A 20596-nucleotide genomic window follows, 5' to 3' on the forward strand; every position below is an offset into this window, starting at 1 on the left:
CAGGGTTTTTCTTTATTTTTTTCAATGTTCTACTTTGTAGAATAAAAGTAAAGACATCAAAACTATAAAATAAAACATTTGGAATCATGTAGTAACCAAAAAAGTGTTGAACAAATCAACATTTATTTTATATTAGAGATTCTTCAAAGTAGCCACCCTTTGCCAGCCAAATGCCAGCAAACACATCTGTAAATAAAGTAAGCATTACTATGACCTAGTTTCCTATTCCCAGAATTTACCACATTCTATCCCACTTTACCAGGCGTTTGTGGACAAGGTGGAGGCCACGGAGATGCCCCTCCTGGAGACCAAGCTGTCAGAGTCCAAGACCCGTCTGTGTTTCCTAGTGGACTATGTCACCTTCTCCCCTCTGGACATGCGCCTCAACCGGCAGACCTTCCAGTGGCACACACGAATGCCCTCCATCTTCGAGGAGCACCGGCAGATCACCAGGGAGAAGACAGAGCAGTACCAGGGTGGCCTTAAGGTCAGTTAGACAGCAGAGGGAGGGAGAGTGAAAGTTTAAAAAACAAAAACATATTGGGTGTATTCATTAGTGCTCATTGTAGTAAAACACTGCAACTGAAAACAAAAATTAGTGTTTATTATTGGACCAGGTCCAGGTAGTCCCTCCCTGTTTCATTCTGTTTTCGTCAGTTTGGTGCCTGATGAACATGACCCTGATAATCTGTCTAAGCCACTCTTGAAAGTTAACAGTACACCAAACCCTCACAATAACCTAAAACAACCAATTATCCTCCACCTCACATCAATGACATACAGTACTTTGTATTAAAATGACCTTGCAACAAAACTACAGCATAAATCACTACAGATCACCATTAATTTAAAAAGGTGTCATATCCAGACCATTTATTAACTCTATTTATTCAGGGTAGCCCAATTGAGACCACAGTCTCATTCCCAATGGTGCCCTGAGTACAAACATTGTCTCACAAACAGGAAGAAAAATGTACCTTACAAATAAAACCAGAAGAATATTAATAACCACAAGGCACAACCTCAACACCACAATGTCAACAAATAAACCACTACCATCAATCAAAACAACTGCAATCCTCTATTCATTCAACACCCGAGTCCTAAACTCCCCAAGTGGCACCAGGGAACAAGATGCAAGGAATTTAGTAGGTTATTCCAACAATGTTGTCACTAAAACTAAAGGAGGATTTACCTAAATTGGTCAAGACCCGAGGGACCTCAAGAGTTAACCAATTCTGCGAGCGGATTTGGTAGCTCATTCTTTTATCCGTTAGCAACACAATAGGTAAATTGGAAGCTTGTGTAGAAGAGCTTTGTAAACAAAAAAAAGTATAATTAAGTGATCTTTGGGACTTTAATGAGGACCAGCAAACCTTTTGATACAGGATGTAGGGGTTAGTATTAAAACTGTCACCTGTGATAAAGCGAAGGGCACTACCGTAGACAGCATCCAAAGTTTTAAGAGTAGTGGCTGCTGCAAACTGGTAAATGGTGTCACCATAGTCAAGAACTGTCAGGAAAGTTGACTGTACAATCTGCTTCCTGCTATTTAGGGTGAGGCAAGATCTATATAAAAAAAAAAGAAAAAAAAAAAGACTTTAAATCTTTGCTTTTCAACTAGCTCAGTCATATATATTATGTTTAAACATTAAGTCTTTGTCAATCCATGCCCAGATATTTATAGGTGGGAACCCGATCGATGGGAGAACCATCCAATTAATAAATGTATGTAATTAAAAGTATGTTGTCCATCTGGATTGTTTTTGTGAGAGTTAGAGAGCAACATATATTTAGACTTGCCCACTTTAAGTACAAGTCCACTGACTCACCTACTTTGATAGTGCATACGCACAATTATCTCCAAATGTGTATCTCTCCCACTGTATTTCCTCTTTAGCTGCGGTGTGAGAGGTTTGTGGAGGAGCTAGAGAGCTATGCCAAGCAGGTGGAGGAGTTTGTCACCTTCGGGGACCTGTCCGAGCTCAGCAAGTACCTGAAAAAGGCACAGACCCTTAACTCCAAACTGGACACCGCCATGGAGAAGGTGAGGAGGATTGGGAACCTCAGCTTTTCGCCAGGGCTCTATGCAATTAGCATGCTTGCTGAAAGGGGTTGATCTGAAAATAACAGTGGACAATAAAATATTATTGTTCTTCTCTGAAATGACTGTAGAGGGCAGCAGAGACAGTATAATAAAGTGATGATGTGTGTTTGTGTTTACATATGGTGTGCAGGTTCAGTATCTCCAATAACACACACCCTCATGTATTTAAAAAAACTGTTTCACACTGAGTAATTTCTTTGACAATTAATTAATGATGGCTTTCTTATGTTACCACTGTAATTGCCCATGGCAGTCCACTTTGCCTTGACATCTGTCTCCACCTCCCTTCCCCCTACAGATCGAAGGCTTCAACCAGGAGGAAGAGGCCTTCAACTGGCCCGTGTCCCAGTACCCACAGCGCAAGAAGGTCCAGGACCGCCTGCTCCCCTTCCTCCGCCTCTACGAGACGGCTGCAGAGTTCCAGAACCAGCACCATAAATGGGTTCACGGGCCACTGTCCGCGGTCAACCCAGACAAGGTGGAGGGCGATGTGGGCAACTATTGGCGTGCCCTTTACAAGCTGGAGAAGGGTTTCGGGGATACGCCCAAGGCTCTGCACATTGCTAGCCGTGTTAAGGCTGAGGTGGAGGCCTTTAAGGAGCACATCCCCCTCGTACAGGTATGTAGCGATTGATTGAAAATCTTTGCACTTGAAAACTTAATCTAACACCTGCCTCAGACCACTCATAGAACAGCTAAGTGTGGTGTTAATGCTTTTTTTTGCCCACCAGCGGCACTTAAACACAGAAGATCTCCTCTAAACTTATCCGTCTCACTGTGACCGCCGATAACTTCTGAACACAGTTGACTACGATTACAAAGTTGCCAATGTCTTTGCAATTGATACAAACAAGCAATGTATAAAATTATGATTCAAATGAAAACCAAGGTGAGTGCATTCAAATAAACACTGTGTACAAAATATTAGGAACACCTTCCTAATGTTGAGTTGCACCCACTTTTTCCCTTAGAACATCCTCAATTCGTTGGGTGTCAAAAGGTTGAATCCAATGCTTCCCAGAGTTGCGTCAAGATGGCTGGATGTCCTTTGGGTGGTGGACCATTCTTATTTTTTGGGGGGGTGGATCAGCTTTAATATTGCGGCTTCCATCATTGTAATTGGCTACATCATTTCCAACCCCCCATAAATATTTTGTTGTTGTAAATATGTATATTAATTTAAAGATATATAATTTTTAAATATAATTTCCTTGTTTATTGTTTTCCCCTAACCATACCACCCCTCCCCTAATTGGGGTAAACTAATGGACAACAATACATAGGCTTCCACTTCTAGCTTATCCACACTACATACATTTCACGGACAGTATATTTTACATCAGATATCTTTTGTTTGTTTTTGGTGGACCATTCTTGATACACACGGTAAACTGTTGAGCGTGAAAAACCCAGTAACGTTGCAGTTCTTGAAAAACTCAAACCAGTGCACCTGGCACCTACTACCATATCCCGTTCAAAGGCAGCTCTGTTTATAGCTCCTAAGCAACTTTGCAGTATTTTTTTTTTTGTATTGTTATTTCTTTCATCATTAGTGGCCCAGAACGTTTTTTTTGTGTTATGTGTTATTACATACAACCTGAAAGATCCTTTATTCATACCCCCAAGGCAATTGAACTTGTCCCAGAGGCTGCTCCAAGACGCCACCGGCGGAGAAGAGGTATTCAGAGTGAACTTCTAGTCTGACTCAGGAGGAATGCACACCATCCACCGCTTCTGAGTATATTACTCGCTAAGGTTCAATCTCTTAACAATAAAGTATACCAGCTCAGGGTGAGGATCTCCTTCCATAGAGACATCAGGGAGTGTAACATGCTCTGTTTCACGGAATCATGGCTCTCTCCGGATATACTGTCCCCGTCCATATAGCCAGCTGGGTTCTCAGTACATGCTGGCTATATCATGCAGATAAGAATGAACTCTCCAGGAAGAAGAAAGGTGGAGATCTATGTTTCATAATTAACTACTCATGGTGTGATTGTGGTAACGTACAGGAACTCAAGTCGTTTTGTTCACCCATCCTAGAATATCTCACAATGGAATGCTGACTGTATTACCTCTCAAGTGAATTCTCTTCGGTTATCATCACAGCCATGTATATTCCTCCTCAAGCGGATACCACAATGACCCTCAAGGAACTACACTTGACTTTTTGCAAACTGGAAACCGCATATCCTGAGGCCGCATTTATTGTAGCTGGGAACTTTAACAAATTAAATCTGAGGTAAACGCTGACGAGGTTCTATCAACACATTGCTTGTAGTACTCGCGCATCAATAACTCAACCATTGTTACTCTCCCTTCCAGGAAGGCTACAAGGACCTCCTCCGTCATCTCTTCGGCAAATCAGATAACGACTCCATTCTCCCTTCCTATAGGCAGAAACTCAAACAGGATGTTCCTGTGCTAAGGTCTATTCAATGCTGGTCTGACCAATCGTAATCCATGCTTCAAGATCGTTTTGCGTTTGCAAACGACACAACAGTAGTAGAACTGATTACCATCAATGACAAGACAGCCTACAGGGAGGTGAGGGCCCTGGCTGTGACATGGTGAGGTTGCACCCAGGTGCAGAGAAGAGACCAGACGAGGAATTAGTGGTTAAGGATAAACATAATATTTTACTGAGAAATGGTAACGGAAGGCTCACAGTAACACTGGGAAAACAACAAACACCAATTCTCAAACTCACTCAGGAGACCAACGCACACGGCACACAATTCAAGCTTAAGCAAAAGTCAACAGAAAACACACCTCTTTTAGGGAAATCATATTGAGTAAATAGGACACACCTGACTGTCATTAATGTCTCTAGGATGGTCTCTGCTGCCCTCTGGTGACAGGTGGAGCCATGACACTGACGGAGTGGTGCCAGGTATATTATCTCTCCCTCAACATTAACAAAATTAAGGAGCTGATTGTGGACTTCAGGAGACAGCAGAGGGAGTACGCCCCAATCCATGCTTCAAGATTGTTTTGATCATGTGGACTGGGATATGTTCCTGGTTGCCTATGAGAATAACATTGACGTATACACTGACACACAGACTGAGTTCATCAGGAAGTGTATAGGGGATGTTGTTCCCACTGTGACTATTATGACCTACCCAAAACAAAAAACATGGATCGATGGCAGCTTTCGCGGAAAACTCAAAGCACGAATAACTGAATTTAACCACGGCAAGGTGACTGGGAATATGGTTGAATACAAACACTGCAGTTATGCCCTCCATAAGGCAATCAAACAAGTACAGAGACAAAGTGGAGTTGCATATCAATGGCTCAGACACAAGACGTATATGACAGGGAGTCTAGAAAATCACGGATTACAAAGGGAAAACCAGCTACCAGCTAAAACCAGGACACTGACGTCTTGCTCCCTGACAAGCTAAACACCTTCTTCGCCTGCTTTGAGGATAACACAGTGCCTTCGACGCGGGCTGCTCTCAAGGACTGCGGGCTCTCGTTCTCCGTTGTCAACATGAGTACGGCATTTAAGCATGTTATCCCTTGCAAGTTTTCCGGCCCAGACAGCATCCTTAGCCGCGTCCTCAGAGCAGGTGCAGACTAGCTGGCTGGAGTGTTTACAGACATATTCAATCTCTCCCTATCCCAGTCTGTTGTGCCCACTTGCTTTAAGATGTCCACCATTACTCCTACCCACAAAAGCAAAGGTAACTGAACTAAATGACGATCACCCCGTAGCACCCACTTCTATCTTCATTAATTGCTTTGAGAGGCTAGTTAAGAATCATATCACCTCAACCTTACATAACACCTAGACCCACTTCAATTTGCATATCGTCTCAATAGATCCACGGACGAAGCAATTGGCTTCGTACTCCTCTATCCCATCTGGACAAGAGGACTAACCCTGCACCTTAGAGGCTGCTGCCCTATGTACATAGACATGGAATCACTTTAATAATAGAACACTGGTCACTTTAATAAAGTTTACATAGCGTTATACTCATTTCATATGTATAAACAGGGTTCTAGTCAATGCCACCCTATTAAACTACTGCTGTATATATACTATTCTATCCTACGTATTCTACAGATATACTAAACATTCTATCCGCATACCGTCCATAATGTCTATACATCCCATCACACGCACATACAGTGTCTTCAGAAAGTATTTCAGACCCCTTGACTTTTTGCACATTTTGTTATATTACAGCCTTATTCTAAAATGGACTTTAAAAAATCATCAGCAATCTACAAACAATACCCCATAATGACAAAGCAAAAACTGTTTTTTAGACATTTTTGCAAATGTATTTAACAAAAATAACTGATACTTTATTTACATTAGCATTCAGACCCTTTGCTATGAGACTCGAAATTGAGCTCAGGTGCATTTCCATTGATCATCCTTGAGATGTTTCTACAACTCGATTGGAGTCCACCTTTGGTAAATTCAATTGATTGGACATGATTTGGAAAGGCACACACCTGCCTATTTAAGGTCCCACAGTTACCAGTGCATGTAAGAGCAAAAACCAAGTCATGAGATTCGAAAGAATTGTCCATAGAGCACCGAGACAGGATTGTGTCGAGCCACAGACCTGGGGAAGGGTACCAAAAGATGTCTGCAGCATTGAAGGTCCCGAAGAACACAGTGGCCTCCATAATTTTTAATGGAAGAAGTTTGGAACCACCAATACTCTTCCCCAGTGTTGGCCACCTGACCAAACTGACCATCGGGGGAGAAGGGCCTTGTTCAGGGAGGTAACCAAGGACCCGATGGTCACTTTGACAGAGCTCTAGAGTTCCTTTTAGGAGATGGGAGAACCTTCCAGAAGGACAACCATCTCCAAATTTGAGATAGTGAACGGATGATCTCTGCATGTGTAGTTCCCACTGTGAAGCATGAAGAAGATGTGACCGTTGTGGGGTTCCTTTGCTGGTGACACTGACAGTGATTTATTTAGATTTCAAGGCACACTTAACCAGCATCTATACCACAGCATTCTGCAGCGATACGCCATCCCATCTGGTTTGCGCTTAGTAGGACTATCATTTGTTTTTCAACAGGACAATGACCCAACACACCTCCAGGCTGTTTGGCCTATTTGACCAAGAAAGAGAATGATGGAGTGCTGCACCAGATGACATGTCCTCCACAATCACCCAACCTCAACCCAATTGAGATGGTTTGGGATGAGTTGAAAAAGCAGCCAACAAGTGCTCAGCATAACTCCTTCAAGACTGTTGGAAAAGCATTCCAGGTGAAGCTGGTTGAGAGAATTTCAAGAGTGTGCAAAACTGTCATCAAGGCAAAGCGTGGCTACTTTGAAGAATCTAACATTTTAAATATATTTTGATTTGTTTAACACTTTTTAGGTTACAACATGATTCCAACATGATTCCATATGTGTTATTTCATAGTTTCGATCTCTACTATTATTTTACAATGTAGAAAAGTCCAAACTTTTGACTGGGTTTGTATATTTATTTTATTTAACCTTTATTTAACTAGGCAAGTCAGTTATGAACACATTACCTGTCAAAGGGCAAAGGCTGGGATTTAAAAAAAAATATATATATAGGACAAAACACACATCATGATATATACACTCCGGACTCCGACATTGCTCATCCTAATATTTATATATTTTAAAATTATTTTACTTTTAGCCAAGTTCCATCGCTATCGGGAAACAGGGCCCTTTCACATCACACCGACCCTCATGATTTATGCACTGATTTACTATTATTCTGTCTTACTGACACTGGATTAATTGATTGTATTCATGTAGCACTTTCCACTAGATCTCAAACAACTTTTACCTTGTATTGCAACGGCCAACTCATGTAACCCACACTAGTCTTTTACAGCTAGTTCAAGAGTATAAGTAGTTCAACAGTATAAGAATTACCATCATACATTTCCCAGTAATATGAGGATACAGTACACAATACAACAACCTGTTGCTGTGCAACCCTAGGTGCTGTGTAACCCAAGGCTCATTGACCCCACACTTAGCCAAGACACTGCATACTGGATGCTTCCCAAATGGCAACCTATTCCCTATGTAGTGCACTACTACTGTAGCTATGGGCTCTGGTCAATTCGGATGTAGGCACAGTATATGACACAAGAGACTAACAATAAACCAAATCCCCTCCAACTAAGGTGCTGTGTAACCCGGGGCTACGTGACCGCCACTGGAACACCATGTCGGAGGTGGTGGGCTTCCCGCTGCGTCCAGCCGAGGAAGGTGCCTGCGTGGCCCGCTTCATTCCACTGCGCCTGGAGGCCCACCTGGCCAGCTTTGAGGGCGTCAGCGAAGCGGCCAGCAAGGAGCACTCGCTGGAAAAGGCCATGGAGAAGATGGCCCTGGAGTGGGGCGACATGGACTTTGCCCTGCTGCCCTACCGCGAGACTGGCACGTCCATCCTGTCATCGGTGGACGAAGTGCAGATGCTGCTGGACGACCACATTGTCAAGACGCAGACCATGCGGGGATCGCCCTTCATCAAGCCCTTTGAGGCTGAGATCAGGTGAGAAGGGGCACGGTATAAAATTAGGTGAGCAGGTGAGGAGTTTAAATTACAGTTAAAAAATACTGTGCATTTTGTACAATATTCTCCAATTGAATCATACACATATGGCAGTACACAGTACTTGTCTGGGTCATATTCATTTGGCACTAAACGGTAGAACATTTACTGAAACCGGAAGTTTCAATAAGAAGTGCTTGTTTTTGTTTTCTGTATAATTGTTTATTTTTGGGGGGGATACTGTGTGCACACTGAATATTCTCCCAATTACCACCTTTATTGACAACGATGGAGAAATTAATACATTTGATTTTTAATATGAATAAAGGCCCTTCATAAACCCTGTGTCTTCTAGGAATATTTCAACCCACTTAATCCCAACATTACTTCCAAGTTTCACCATCATTGTAAAGGCCCCGTTATTTTGCTGCTTTGGCAAAGTCATTTCTGAAGATTATTATTTATATTCATGTGATTAGTGATGTATTTACGTTTGTCCCTCATTTTAAGGCCAACCCCGTTAAGCAAACAATATACCCCTTTAAAATAATGGACCATTCCACCAAGTTAAATTATTCACACCAGGAGACATTGTTTGGGGCCTCTGAATAGCATAGAAGTCTTCTCTCTCTTTTTGGTCTATTAATAATTGTTTTATCATCTTTGACTGAGATGCTCGAGCTCAACACGTCAAGCCTGTTCGCTCAATTCACTTTAGGAAACCTGGAATTTGATTAAACTTTCATTATGTGTGGAACATATGTATAATTACTAATTTCATGAATACCTTGTAGTCCCATGCTCTTCAACTAAAACCTCAACCCTGTAAATCGTCAACCTTGTTAGAGGCCCAATGTTAACTTTATTAGTTTGATATTAAATGTGAGTTTATTTGTACAAGGGATATTTGATCAATGAGAACATTTTGGATTTATCTCAAACATGCTTTTAAATAATAGTTAGGTAGTTAGCTACATAAGTGTCCGTAACAGGGTTGACAGACAGTGTGGTACAAGTGCAGATAAAATGCTCTTAGTTCATAGGATTTTAATCCCTGAGATGGGAAAGGTGTTTTTCCATAGGCTAAACATATCCTTCATGCAGCTGAATGTTGAAAGAACAAATATTTGACAGTTAACTTCTTAAAAGTTTACATGCCCAAAATGCACCCATTTCGTGGAACAACCCAACTGTTGTCAAGGTCCTAACATACGCCATGACTTTTTCCACATTTTGTTATGTTAGTCTGAATTTAAAATGTATTCAATTTAGATTTTGTGTCACTGGCCTACACACAGTACCCCATAATGTCAACGTGGAATTATGTTTTTAGAAAGGTTTACAACAAATGAAACAAAATGAAAAGCTTAAATGTTATGGCAAGCCTAAATAAGTTCAGGAGTAAACATTTGCTTAACAAGTCACATAATGGACTCAATAATAATGTTTAACATAATTTTTGAAAGACGTCCTCATCTCTGTGCCCCACACATACAATTAGCTTTAAGGTCACTTAGTCGAGCAGTGCATTTCTAACATATATTCAACCACAAAGACCAGGGAGCTTTTCCAATGCCTAGCAAAGAAGGGCATCTATTGGGCATCTTCCCAACTCAGTTGCAGGAGAGGAAGGAATCCACTCATGTATTTCACAATGAGGCCAATGGTGACATTAAAACAGTTACAGAGTTTAATGGCTGTGATCAGAGAGAACTGAGGATGGATCAATAACATTGTAGTTACTCTAACCTAAGTGACAAAGTGAAAAGAAGGAAGCTTGTACAGAATACAAATATTTCAAAACATGCATCCTGTTTGCAAGGAACTAAAGTTAAACTGCAAAAAGTGTGGTAAAGAAATTAACGTTATGCCCTGAATACAAAGTGTTATGTTTGGGGCAAATCCAACACCTCACTGAGTACCACTCTTCATAATTTCCAGCATGGTAGTGGCTCCATCATGTTATGGGTATGCTTGTCATCAGCAAGGACCAGGGAGTTTTTTTAGGATAAAAAAAAAAGGAATAAGCACAGGCAAAATCCTAGAGGAAAACCTGGTTCTGTCTGCTTTCCAAAAGACACTGGGAGATAAATTCATCTTTCAGCAGGACAATAGCCTAAAACATAAGGCCAAATATACACTGGAGTTGCTTACCAAGACAACATTGAATGTTCCTGAGTGGCCTAGTTACAGTTTTGACTTAAATTGACTTGAAAATCTATGGCATGACTGGAAAATGACTGTGTTGCAATGGTCAACAACCAACTTGACAGAGCTTGAAGAATTTTAAAATGAATAATGTGCAAATATTGTATAATCCAGGTGTACAAAGCTCTTAGAGACTTGCCTAGAAAGACTCACAGCTGTAATCGCTCCAAAAGGTGATTCTAACATATATTGTCTCATGGGTGTGAATACTTATGTAAGTTAGATATTTCTATATTTCACTTTCAATAAATGTGTTAACATGTTTTCACTTTGTCATTATGGGGTGTTGGTGCATGATGCGACTCGATTGATTATTTGAAAAAAAGTTGCATGAAAGGCATGAGCTCTTCTTTGTTTCTTGAACAGGCTGCACACACTTCATCAGTCTCTCATTCACAATTTGACAAGCACTTGATAATGCCTCTAATATCCCGGCAGCATCCCCCTAGTGTGTCCGTAATGGTCCCTAAACAAATCCATGCCTTTAGTGGCCGTTGTACTCTTGGGCTGAATTTAATAATCAGAATTCCCTTCTCCCGGCTGCATGTTCCGAAGCACCTCTCACTCACATGGCTCTCTCAGATATATCTCAATTCTTATTAGCCAATGCCCGTCATTTGATCGGGTTCTTCTCACAGGCATCTATTTCAGCTCTGAGGTAGGCTACAAGTGAACACAGACACATCGGTGTCTGTCTTTCCGAGGCACATATTGAAGATGCTAGAAGAACTGTCTACTTTTACTTTTCATCAGCCAAAAAGAGGAGTAGGCCTAATGAACAGCAAAAGCACTTGCCAAGTAAATCTACCATCCCCCATAGTACAATAATTGAACTATTCTATTCTGTGCAATAAATCAATATTCTAAACATTGTCTGGAACAGTTGTGGGTTGCGATAGATCCCAAATGAAGACAACCACTCTCATCAATTTTGAGTGAATGAGGCTTATGCAACAGATCAGAACATTTAGATTAAAATGTTGATAAACTATTAGGCTATTTTTCACATTGTAAGCGCAGCAATGCTCACACGGGAGTAGACTATAAGCGGGAATGTTCCGAAATGCAATCAATTAACGGGAAAACACCATTCTCAAAAGTGACCACAAATGCGATTATGGATGTAATGCTTTATTATAAAGGTGCATTTTTATGCTGAAAATGATCTTCCCCAAGCTTGAAATTCACGCGCTGCCTGTGAATGCCAGTTAGGCAGGCTTTACAGCGGCTGTAAAGCAGATTAATGTGCTTAATTTTAATAAGTTATTTGGCTACTTGAGTTGTAATACAAACCTTATCAAAACATATAGGCCAATGGGCTAGGCTACATGAGGGGGTTTGAAAATGCTGCAAAAAAAGGCATGCACTGTTTCTTTGCTTACTGTGATAATATATAATTCAATATAATTCACAAATGATAGGCTAATATTGTCACTCATCAAACTATTCATGATTTTATCTTGTCTTTACATATACTAAATAAATATGTGTGAAATTAGTTTTGATTTAGAATGGACCATTATCACGCACCTGTCTCAGAACAGGGGGAAAAACTTGGAAGATTATTAGTTACCATGACTAAACGGTCACATAGAATTTGACTGCAGTCATGACTCGTGACTGCTGGTGTGGCGGTAATACGGTCACTGTAACAGCACTAGGTATGAATACTTTACTCACTTTATTGTCCGTATGGGGACATTTTGTGGCAGTGTCATGTACACGTTTAAAGTGGCGTTTAAATACAGTAGAAACCAAATTGACAGTATAACAGTTAGAGTACATACTAATAAAAAGAGGCTAGCCTGCTGGCCTTACTGGGTCGATAGGAACATTAGCCTGAGCTGTTTAGGAGGGATATCACACCTAGCACAAATTATTGTGTAGTTCCTGTGTTTCCTGCTGGGGGGTGCCCTATAGCTGCACCCAGAGGGGAGTAGCTCAAAGTCCGGGTACAGGGGGTGGCTTGTGTCTCAAATAATTTTGTGAGCTTTGCTGGGGGGCCCTGACCTTAAAGGTCTGTTTGACTCCCAATACCTTACTTGCTGTGATTATAATCCTTCTCAGCATATTTTTCTGACTGACAGTGGAATTGCCAAACCAACAAACAATTCAAAAAGTCAAAATACTCTCAATGAAAGATTTGTAAAACAGAGTCAGTATAGTAAAGTCAACATTAAAATATCCCATCTATTAGTATACAAGTGGTACAGGAGTGGGCATAAAACACATCCGTGTGGGGAGCCTATGTTGGTGGTGCGTATGTCCGAGACGTGGGGACCCACCTTGACCTGCTGTGACCTCTGCCTCAGGAAGTCCAACAGCCACAAAACCAGCCCCCCCATCTACGAAGTCCCTTACATGCTGACTAGACCAGGCACGTGCATGCGCAATCGCACCCATGTTGATTTTGTCCATTCACAACAGGACTGGTGGAATTATGTCACACGTGCAGCTAACAGACATATAGAAATGTCTGCTCTACCCAAAATTACAACCAACTAATTGGCTGCTCCGGGCAGCCGAGCGGAAATGGAGGAAAACTCGCCTCCCTGCGGACCTGGCATCCTTTCACTCCCTCCTCTCTACATTTTCCTCTTCTGTCGCTGCTGCTAAAGTCACTTTCTACCACTCTAAATTCCAAGCATCTGCCTCTAACCCTAGGAAGCTCTTTGCCACCTTCTCCTCCCTCCTGAATCCTCCTCCCCCTCCCCCCCCTCCTCCCTCTCTGCAGATGACTTCGTCAACCATTTTGAAAAGAAGGTCGACGACATCCGATCCTCGTTTGCTAAGTCAAACGACACCGCTGGTTCTGCTCACACTGCCCTACCCTGTGCTCTGACCTCTTTCTCCCCTCTCTCTCCAGATGAAATCTCGCGTCTTGTGACGGCCGGCCGCCCAACAACCTGCCCGCTTGACCCTATCCCCTCCTCTCTTCTCCAGACCATTTCCGGAGACCTTCTCCCTTACCTCACCTCGCTCATCAACTCATCCCTGACCGCTGGCTACGTCCCTTCCGTCTTCAAGAGAGCGAGAGTTGCACCCCTTCTGAAAAAAAACCTACACTCGATCCCTCCGATGTCAACAACTACAGACCAGTATCCCTTCTTTCTTTTCTCTCCAAAACCCTTGAACGTGCCGTCCTTGGCCAGCTCTCCCGCTATCTCTCTCAGAATGACCTTCTTGATTCAAATCAGTCAGGTTTCAAGACTAGTCATTCAACTGAGACTGCTCTTCTCTGTATCACGGAGGCGCTCCGCACTGCTAAAGCTAACTCTCTCTCCTCTGCTCTCATCCTTCTAGACCTATCGGCTGCCTTCGATACTGTGAACCATCAGATCCTCCTCTCCACCTTCTCCGAGTTGGGCATCTCGGCGCGGCCCACGCTTGGATTGCGTCCTACCTGACAGGTCGCTCCTACCAGGTGGCGTGGCGAGAATCCGTCTCCTCACCACGTGCTCTCACCACTGGTGTCCCCAGGGCTCTGTTCTAGGCCCTCTCCTATTCTCGCTATACACCAAGTCACTTGGCTCTGTCATAACCTCACATGGTCTCTCCTATCATTGCTATGCAGACGACACACAATTAATCTTCTCCTTTCCCCCTTCTGATGACCAGGTGGCGAATCGCATCTCTGCATGTCTGGTAGACATATCAGTGTGGATGACGGATCACCACCTCAAGCTGAACCTCGGCAAGACGGAGCTGCTCTTCCTCCCGGGAAGGACTGCCCGTTCCATGATCTCGCCATCACGGTTGACAACTCCACTGTGTCCTCCTCCCAGAGCGCTAAGAACCTTGGCGTGATCCTGGACAACACCCTGTCGTTCTCAACTAACATCAAGGCGGTGGCCCGTTCCTGTAGGTTCATGCTCTACAACATCCGCAGAGTACGACCCTGCCTCACACAGGAAGCGGCGCAGGTCCTAATCCAGGCACTTGTCATCTCCCGTCTGGATTACTGCAACTCGCTGTTGGCTGGGCTCCCTGCCTGTGCCATTAAACCCCTACAACTCATCCAGAACGCCGCAGCCCGTCTGGTGTTCAACCTTCCCAAGTTCTCTCACGTCACCCCGCTCCTCCACTCTCTCCACTGGCTTCCAGTTGAAGCTCGCATCCGCTACAAGACCATGGTGCTTGCCTACGGAGCTGTGAGGGGAACGGCACCTCAGTACCTCCAGGCTCTGATCAGGCCCTACACCCAAACAAGGGCACTGCGTTCATCCACCTCTGGCCTGCTCGCCTCCCTACCACTGAGGAAGTACAGTTCCCGCTCAGCCCAGTCAAAACTGTTCGCTGCTCTGGCCCCCCAATGGTGGAACAAACTCCCTCACGACGCCAGGACAGCGGAGTCAATCACCACCTTCCGGAGACACCTGAAACCCCACCTCTTTAAGGAATACCTAGGATAGGATAAAGTAATCCTTCTCACCCCCCTTAAAAGATTTAGATGCACTATTGTAAAGTGGCTGCTCCACTGGATGTCATAAGGTGAATGCACCAATTTGTAAGTCGCTCTGGATAAGAGCGTCTGCTAAATGACTTAAATGTAATGTAAATGGAAGGGGGAACAAGTAAGGAACATGTCTGTCGGCCCTGCATTAAAGACCAAAAATGGTTAAGGAAAAATGGGATAAATAAAAATACATAAAATTTTCATTTAAGGACCAAAAAATGTACAGCTGTGTCATATAAATTGCAAAACAGTTGGGAAGAGATTTTCGATAGTTTATGAATTGACACGCAAAACGACACAGGATACAAAACTTCAAATTTTCCATTTAAAATTATTATTCAAAATTCTTGCAACCAATAGAATGTAATGTATATAGGGGATACAATCTTCCCAGCTCTGCGTATTGTTTTGTGAGGAGGAAAGTCATTAGATAATTTATTTTGATACTGTCCATACGTAGCATGTTTTTGGTCACAGGTCCAGGAATGCCTGAAGTCGGAAGTTTGCATACAGATAGGTTGGAGTCATTAAACTAGTTTTTCAACCACTCCACAAATGTCTTGTAAACAAACTAAAGTTTTGGCAAGTCGGTTAGGACATCTACTTCGAGCATGACACAAGTCATTTTTTCAACAATTGTTTACAGACAGATTATTTCACTTATAATTCACTGTATCAGAATTCCAGTGGGTCAGAAGTTTACATACACTAAGTTGACTGTGCCTTTAAACAGCTTAGAATATTCCAGAAAATGTCATGGCTTTAGAAGCTTCTGATAAATTATGTCAATTAGCCTGAGTCAATTGGAGGTGTACCTGTGGATGTATTTCAAAGCCTACCTTCAAACTCGGTACCTCTTTGCTTGACATCATGGGAAAATGAAAAGAAATTAGCCAAGACCTCAGATTTTTTTTTTGACCTCCACAAGTCTGGTTCATCCTTGGGAACAATTTCCAAAAGCCTGAATGTACCACGTTCATCTGTACAAACAATAGTACGCAATTATAAACACCATGGGACCACGCAGCCGTCATACCGCTCAGGAAGGAGACGCGTTCTGTTTCCTAGAGATGAACGTACTTTGGTGCGAAAAGTGCAAATCAATCCCAGAACAGCAGCAAAGGACCTTGTGAAGATGCTGGAGGAAACAGGTTCAAAGTTTCTATATCCACAGTAAAACGAGTCCTCTATCGACATAACCTGAAAGGCCGCTCAGCAAGGAAGAAGCCACTGCTCCAAAACCGCCACTAAAAAGCCAGACTACAGTTTGCAACTCCACATAGGGACAAAGATCGCACTTTTTGGAGAAATGTCCTCTGGTCTGATGAAACAAAAATAGAACTGTTTGGCCATAATGACCATCGTTATGTTTGGAGGAAAAAGGGGGTGGCTTGCAAGCCGAAGAACACCATCCCAACCGTGAAGCATCATGTTGTTGGGGTGCTTTGCTGCAGGAGGGACTGGTGCACTTCACAAAATAGATGGCATCATGAGGAAAATGGCTTAAGGACAACAAAGTCAAGGTATTGGAGTGGCCATCACAAAGCCCTGACCTCAATCCCATAGAAAATGTGTGTGCAGAACTGAAAAAGCGTGTGCGAGCATGGAGGCCTACAAACCTGACTCACTTACACCAGCTCTGTCAGGAGGAATGTGCCACAATTCACCAACTTATTGTGGCAAGCTTGTTGAAGGCTACCCAAAACATTTGACACAAGTTAAACAATTTAAAGGCAATGCTACCAAATACTAAACTTCTGTCCCACTGGGAATGTGATGAAATAAATAAAAGTTGAAATTGAAACCATAAATCAATTTTTAGTTGGATTAAACGTCAGGACTTGTTGAAAACTGCATTTAAATGTATTTGACTTCAACTGTAAATGTCACAAGTCCTCAACTGGCAGCTTAATTAACTAGTACCCGCAAAACACCAGTCTCGACGTCAACAGTGAAGAGGCGACCCCGGGATACTGGCCTTCTAGAGTTGCGAAGAAAAAGCTATATCTCAGACTGGCCAATAAAAAGAAAAGATTAAAGATGGGCAAAAGTACACAGACACTGGACAGAGATATGGCTTTTTCTTTTCAACTCTGCCTAGAAGGCCAGCATCCCGGATTTGCCTATTCACTGTTGACGTTGAGACTAGTGTTTTGCGGGTACTATTTAATTAAGCTGCCAGTTGGGTACTTGTGAGGCGTCTGTTTCTCAAACTAGACACTCTAATGTACTTGTCCTCTTGCTCAGTTGTGCACCGGGGCCTCCCACTCCTCTTTCTATTCTGGTTAGAAACAGAGTGCTCTGTTCTGTGAAGGAAGTAGTACACAGCGTTGTACGAGATCTTCAGTTTCTTGGCAATTTCTCTCATTGAATAGCCTTGATTTCTCAGAACAAGAATAGACTGATGAGTTTCAGAAGAAAGTTATTTGTTTCTGGCCATTTTGAGCCTGTAATCGAACCCACAAATGCTGATGCTCCAGATACTCAACTAGTCTAAAGATGGCCAGTTTTATTGCTTCTTTAATCAGAACAAGTTTTCAGCTGTGCTAACATAATTGAAAAAGTGATTTCTAATGATCAATTAGCCTTTTAAAATAGTAAACTTTGATTAGCTAACACAAGGTGCCATTGGAACACAGGAGTGATGGTTGCCTATAATGGACCTCTGTATGCCTATATAGATATTCCATAAAACATCTGCCATTTCCAGCTACAATAGTCATTTACAACATTAACAATGTCTACACTGTATTTCTGATCAATTTGATGTTATTTTAATGGTCAAAAAAATTGCTTTTCTTTCACAAACAAGGACATTTCTGAACGACCCCAAACTTTTGAACGATAGTGTAAATGTATATTGGTATGTGTATGTATATACATATATTTATCCCCAAAATATATGGGGGATTGGAAATTATGCAGACAATTACATTGATGGGAGCAACAATCTAACCGCAATATTAAAGCTGATCTACCCTCTTAAAAAAAAAGAACAGAGCTGCTGTCCTCAAATACCTCCCACATAGTACAGTCAAAACACCCTTGGAGATGAGTGATACTATTGTCGTTCCAGATCTGGACAGTTTTAACTGTAGGTTTCTCCCTCTCCAGGAGCTGACAGTAGGTTGGCTGGAGGTAGACAACATTGTGGTCTGATGTTTCTAGGAAGGTCTGGTGGTGGCAGGGAAATCATTTGGTATTGTCTCATTGCACAAATCAAGAGTCTTATTTTTCGTAGCGTGACATTTCACATACAGGTGGTACGTGCGCGCGACCTTGTCAAAGTGCAGTTAAAATACCCTAAAATAAATTTGGGTGCGTCGGGGAAAATGGATTCCAGTGTTTTGTGACGGATTATAGATAATATTTGATGCCTTTGTTATATTAGCTTTTCGTTGAATATACACAACGGTAACAAACAATTGGGGGAACTCATGGGGCAGATAGTAGGGTTGCAGTGACTTAAAAGCAGTTCAATGTCAGGGGTACAGAGTCTCTCTCTTACCAGGATCGATTTACACCACTGGTCCCTGACAAGCAGGCAGGCGCCCCCTCCGTGATGTTTCCCTGTGATGGTCAGATCACGGTCCACTCTGACCAGTGTGAACCCGGCCGGCCTCACTTCCCTGTCCAGGACTCTGTCATCCAGCCAAGTCTCAGTAAACACCAGCAAACAGGCCTCCCGGTATTCATGTTGCTGCTGACAGCGCATCCTCTTTCCCCCTCAGCAAGGTGGTGTGTAAGGGAAGTTTGTTCTTCATTTTTTTAAGTCTATGTCTGATTGCCCCGCGTTTTCCGCTTTTGCATTTGGGTTTGTAATCCACTCGCCGAAAATAGGAGATTAGATGGGCCATTGGGATATCTATTGCATTTGTGTGTGAGTTGCATTGTAGTATGGTCTCTTTACCGTGTTGGATTCCGCTGTGAGCAGCGTTTTCAAAACTTAATCCGTTTGTAGAGGGTATGTACACGATCAACAAGATCAGTCTAACACCCCGTCACTGTAAAGCAATCATTGACAGATGGTTTACAAACAAAGTGTAAAAACAACAAAGAACATCACACCAAACGTCACACACACTGCTGGATGCAACAGCCGTGCCCCCAGAGCCTTGACACACTGTACTTATGACACCTTCAAATGGACTAGATACATAACGTGCTTTAATTTCTAAACGGTAAAACAGATATGAAAATACCCTCAAATAAAAGGTAACCTTCTGTACTTTCACCAAATATAAAACATTGGATCTCAAATCCCAAATAATTATTTGATACGGTGTGCCCTAATGAATATGACCCTGATGTATTAATTAATTAATTCATCCATCCATCCATCCCCAGGGACTGGGAAGGCAAGCTTCTGCTTCTGCAGGAGATCCTGGACGAGTGGCTGAAGGTGCAGTCCACCTGGCTCTACCTAGAGCCCATATTCAGCTCCCCAGACATCATGGCCCAAATGCCAGAGGAGGGACGCCGCTTCACTGCCGTCGACAAGACCTGGAGGGACACCATGAAGCATGTCTCTCTGGTAAGTAGTAACAAACACACACTCATACATCAGTTATTAAGGGATTGAATTTATAGTGTTTTTCCAGTTGGCACATAATGTAAGGCGGGTAACTCAATTTCGACTACAGACATATGAATTCAGGGCCCTTGGTACCCTGATCTGTGCCTACATGGGTGTGGGTTTACCTGTTTTGGACTTTTGACTGTCTAAAGAACTAGAGCTATGTGATGGTGGCCTCGGATACAGCGTGTTTGTATATCAATTTGCCCAGGCAAAAGATATGGACATTGTGCAGGATTTGACTTTTTAATTAGCTGAGTGCCGACTCCGCTGCCTGCGTAGCTGCTGTGCTGAGTGTTCCACTGCTGCTCCCCCTTCCTTTATCGCCTTTGTCTAGTCACTGGTGTAGCCTAAAAACTTCATGTTGTACACAAAACTGTTTAATAAACTATTGCATTATCTCAATAGGCTATTATGCATAAGCACAATTTCCTACAAACTTCATGTTGTACACAAAACTGTTCTATTGCATTCCATGCTTCAGTAAGCATAAGCACAATTTCATGTTATTTTTCATTTAAAAAAGGAGGGGAGTAGGCTACATGCAGTTATTTACATGTTTTACACAAAATACATTATCAACATGTTTGTACAAACGTTGTTGTCAGTATTGCAAACATAAGCACGACACAAACAGGCAGTCTAGCAATTTCATGTTCTTCTTAGCTGCTTAATTACGTACAGCTATGATATCGGCATATCGTGCCTTCAGAAATTATTC

The 20596-nt window shown here is 42.5% G+C and overlaps 1 protein-coding gene across 1 annotated transcript in view; it reads left to right on the forward strand.

Annotated features, from left to right (window-relative positions):
* Positions 1 to 20596, forward strand: part of dnah7 (dynein, axonemal, heavy chain 7) — a 230345-nt gene that overhangs the window by 26278 nt on the left and 183471 nt on the right. The window contains exons 15-19 of the mRNA XM_029630984.2: positions 263 to 487; positions 1901 to 2047; positions 2406 to 2726; positions 8268 to 8635; positions 19647 to 19833. Coding sequence (XP_029486844.2) covers positions 263 to 487; positions 1901 to 2047; positions 2406 to 2726; positions 8268 to 8635; positions 19647 to 19833 — 1248 coding nt within the window. The remainder of the gene's footprint in view (positions 1 to 262; positions 488 to 1900; positions 2048 to 2405; positions 2727 to 8267; positions 8636 to 19646; positions 19834 to 20596) is intronic.

The sequence above is a fragment of the Oncorhynchus nerka genome, linkage group LG3 (genome assembly GCF_034236695.1).
Source record: "Oncorhynchus nerka isolate Pitt River linkage group LG3, Oner_Uvic_2.0, whole genome shotgun sequence".
Classification (NCBI taxonomy): Eukaryota; Metazoa; Chordata; class Actinopteri; order Salmoniformes; family Salmonidae; genus Oncorhynchus; species Oncorhynchus nerka.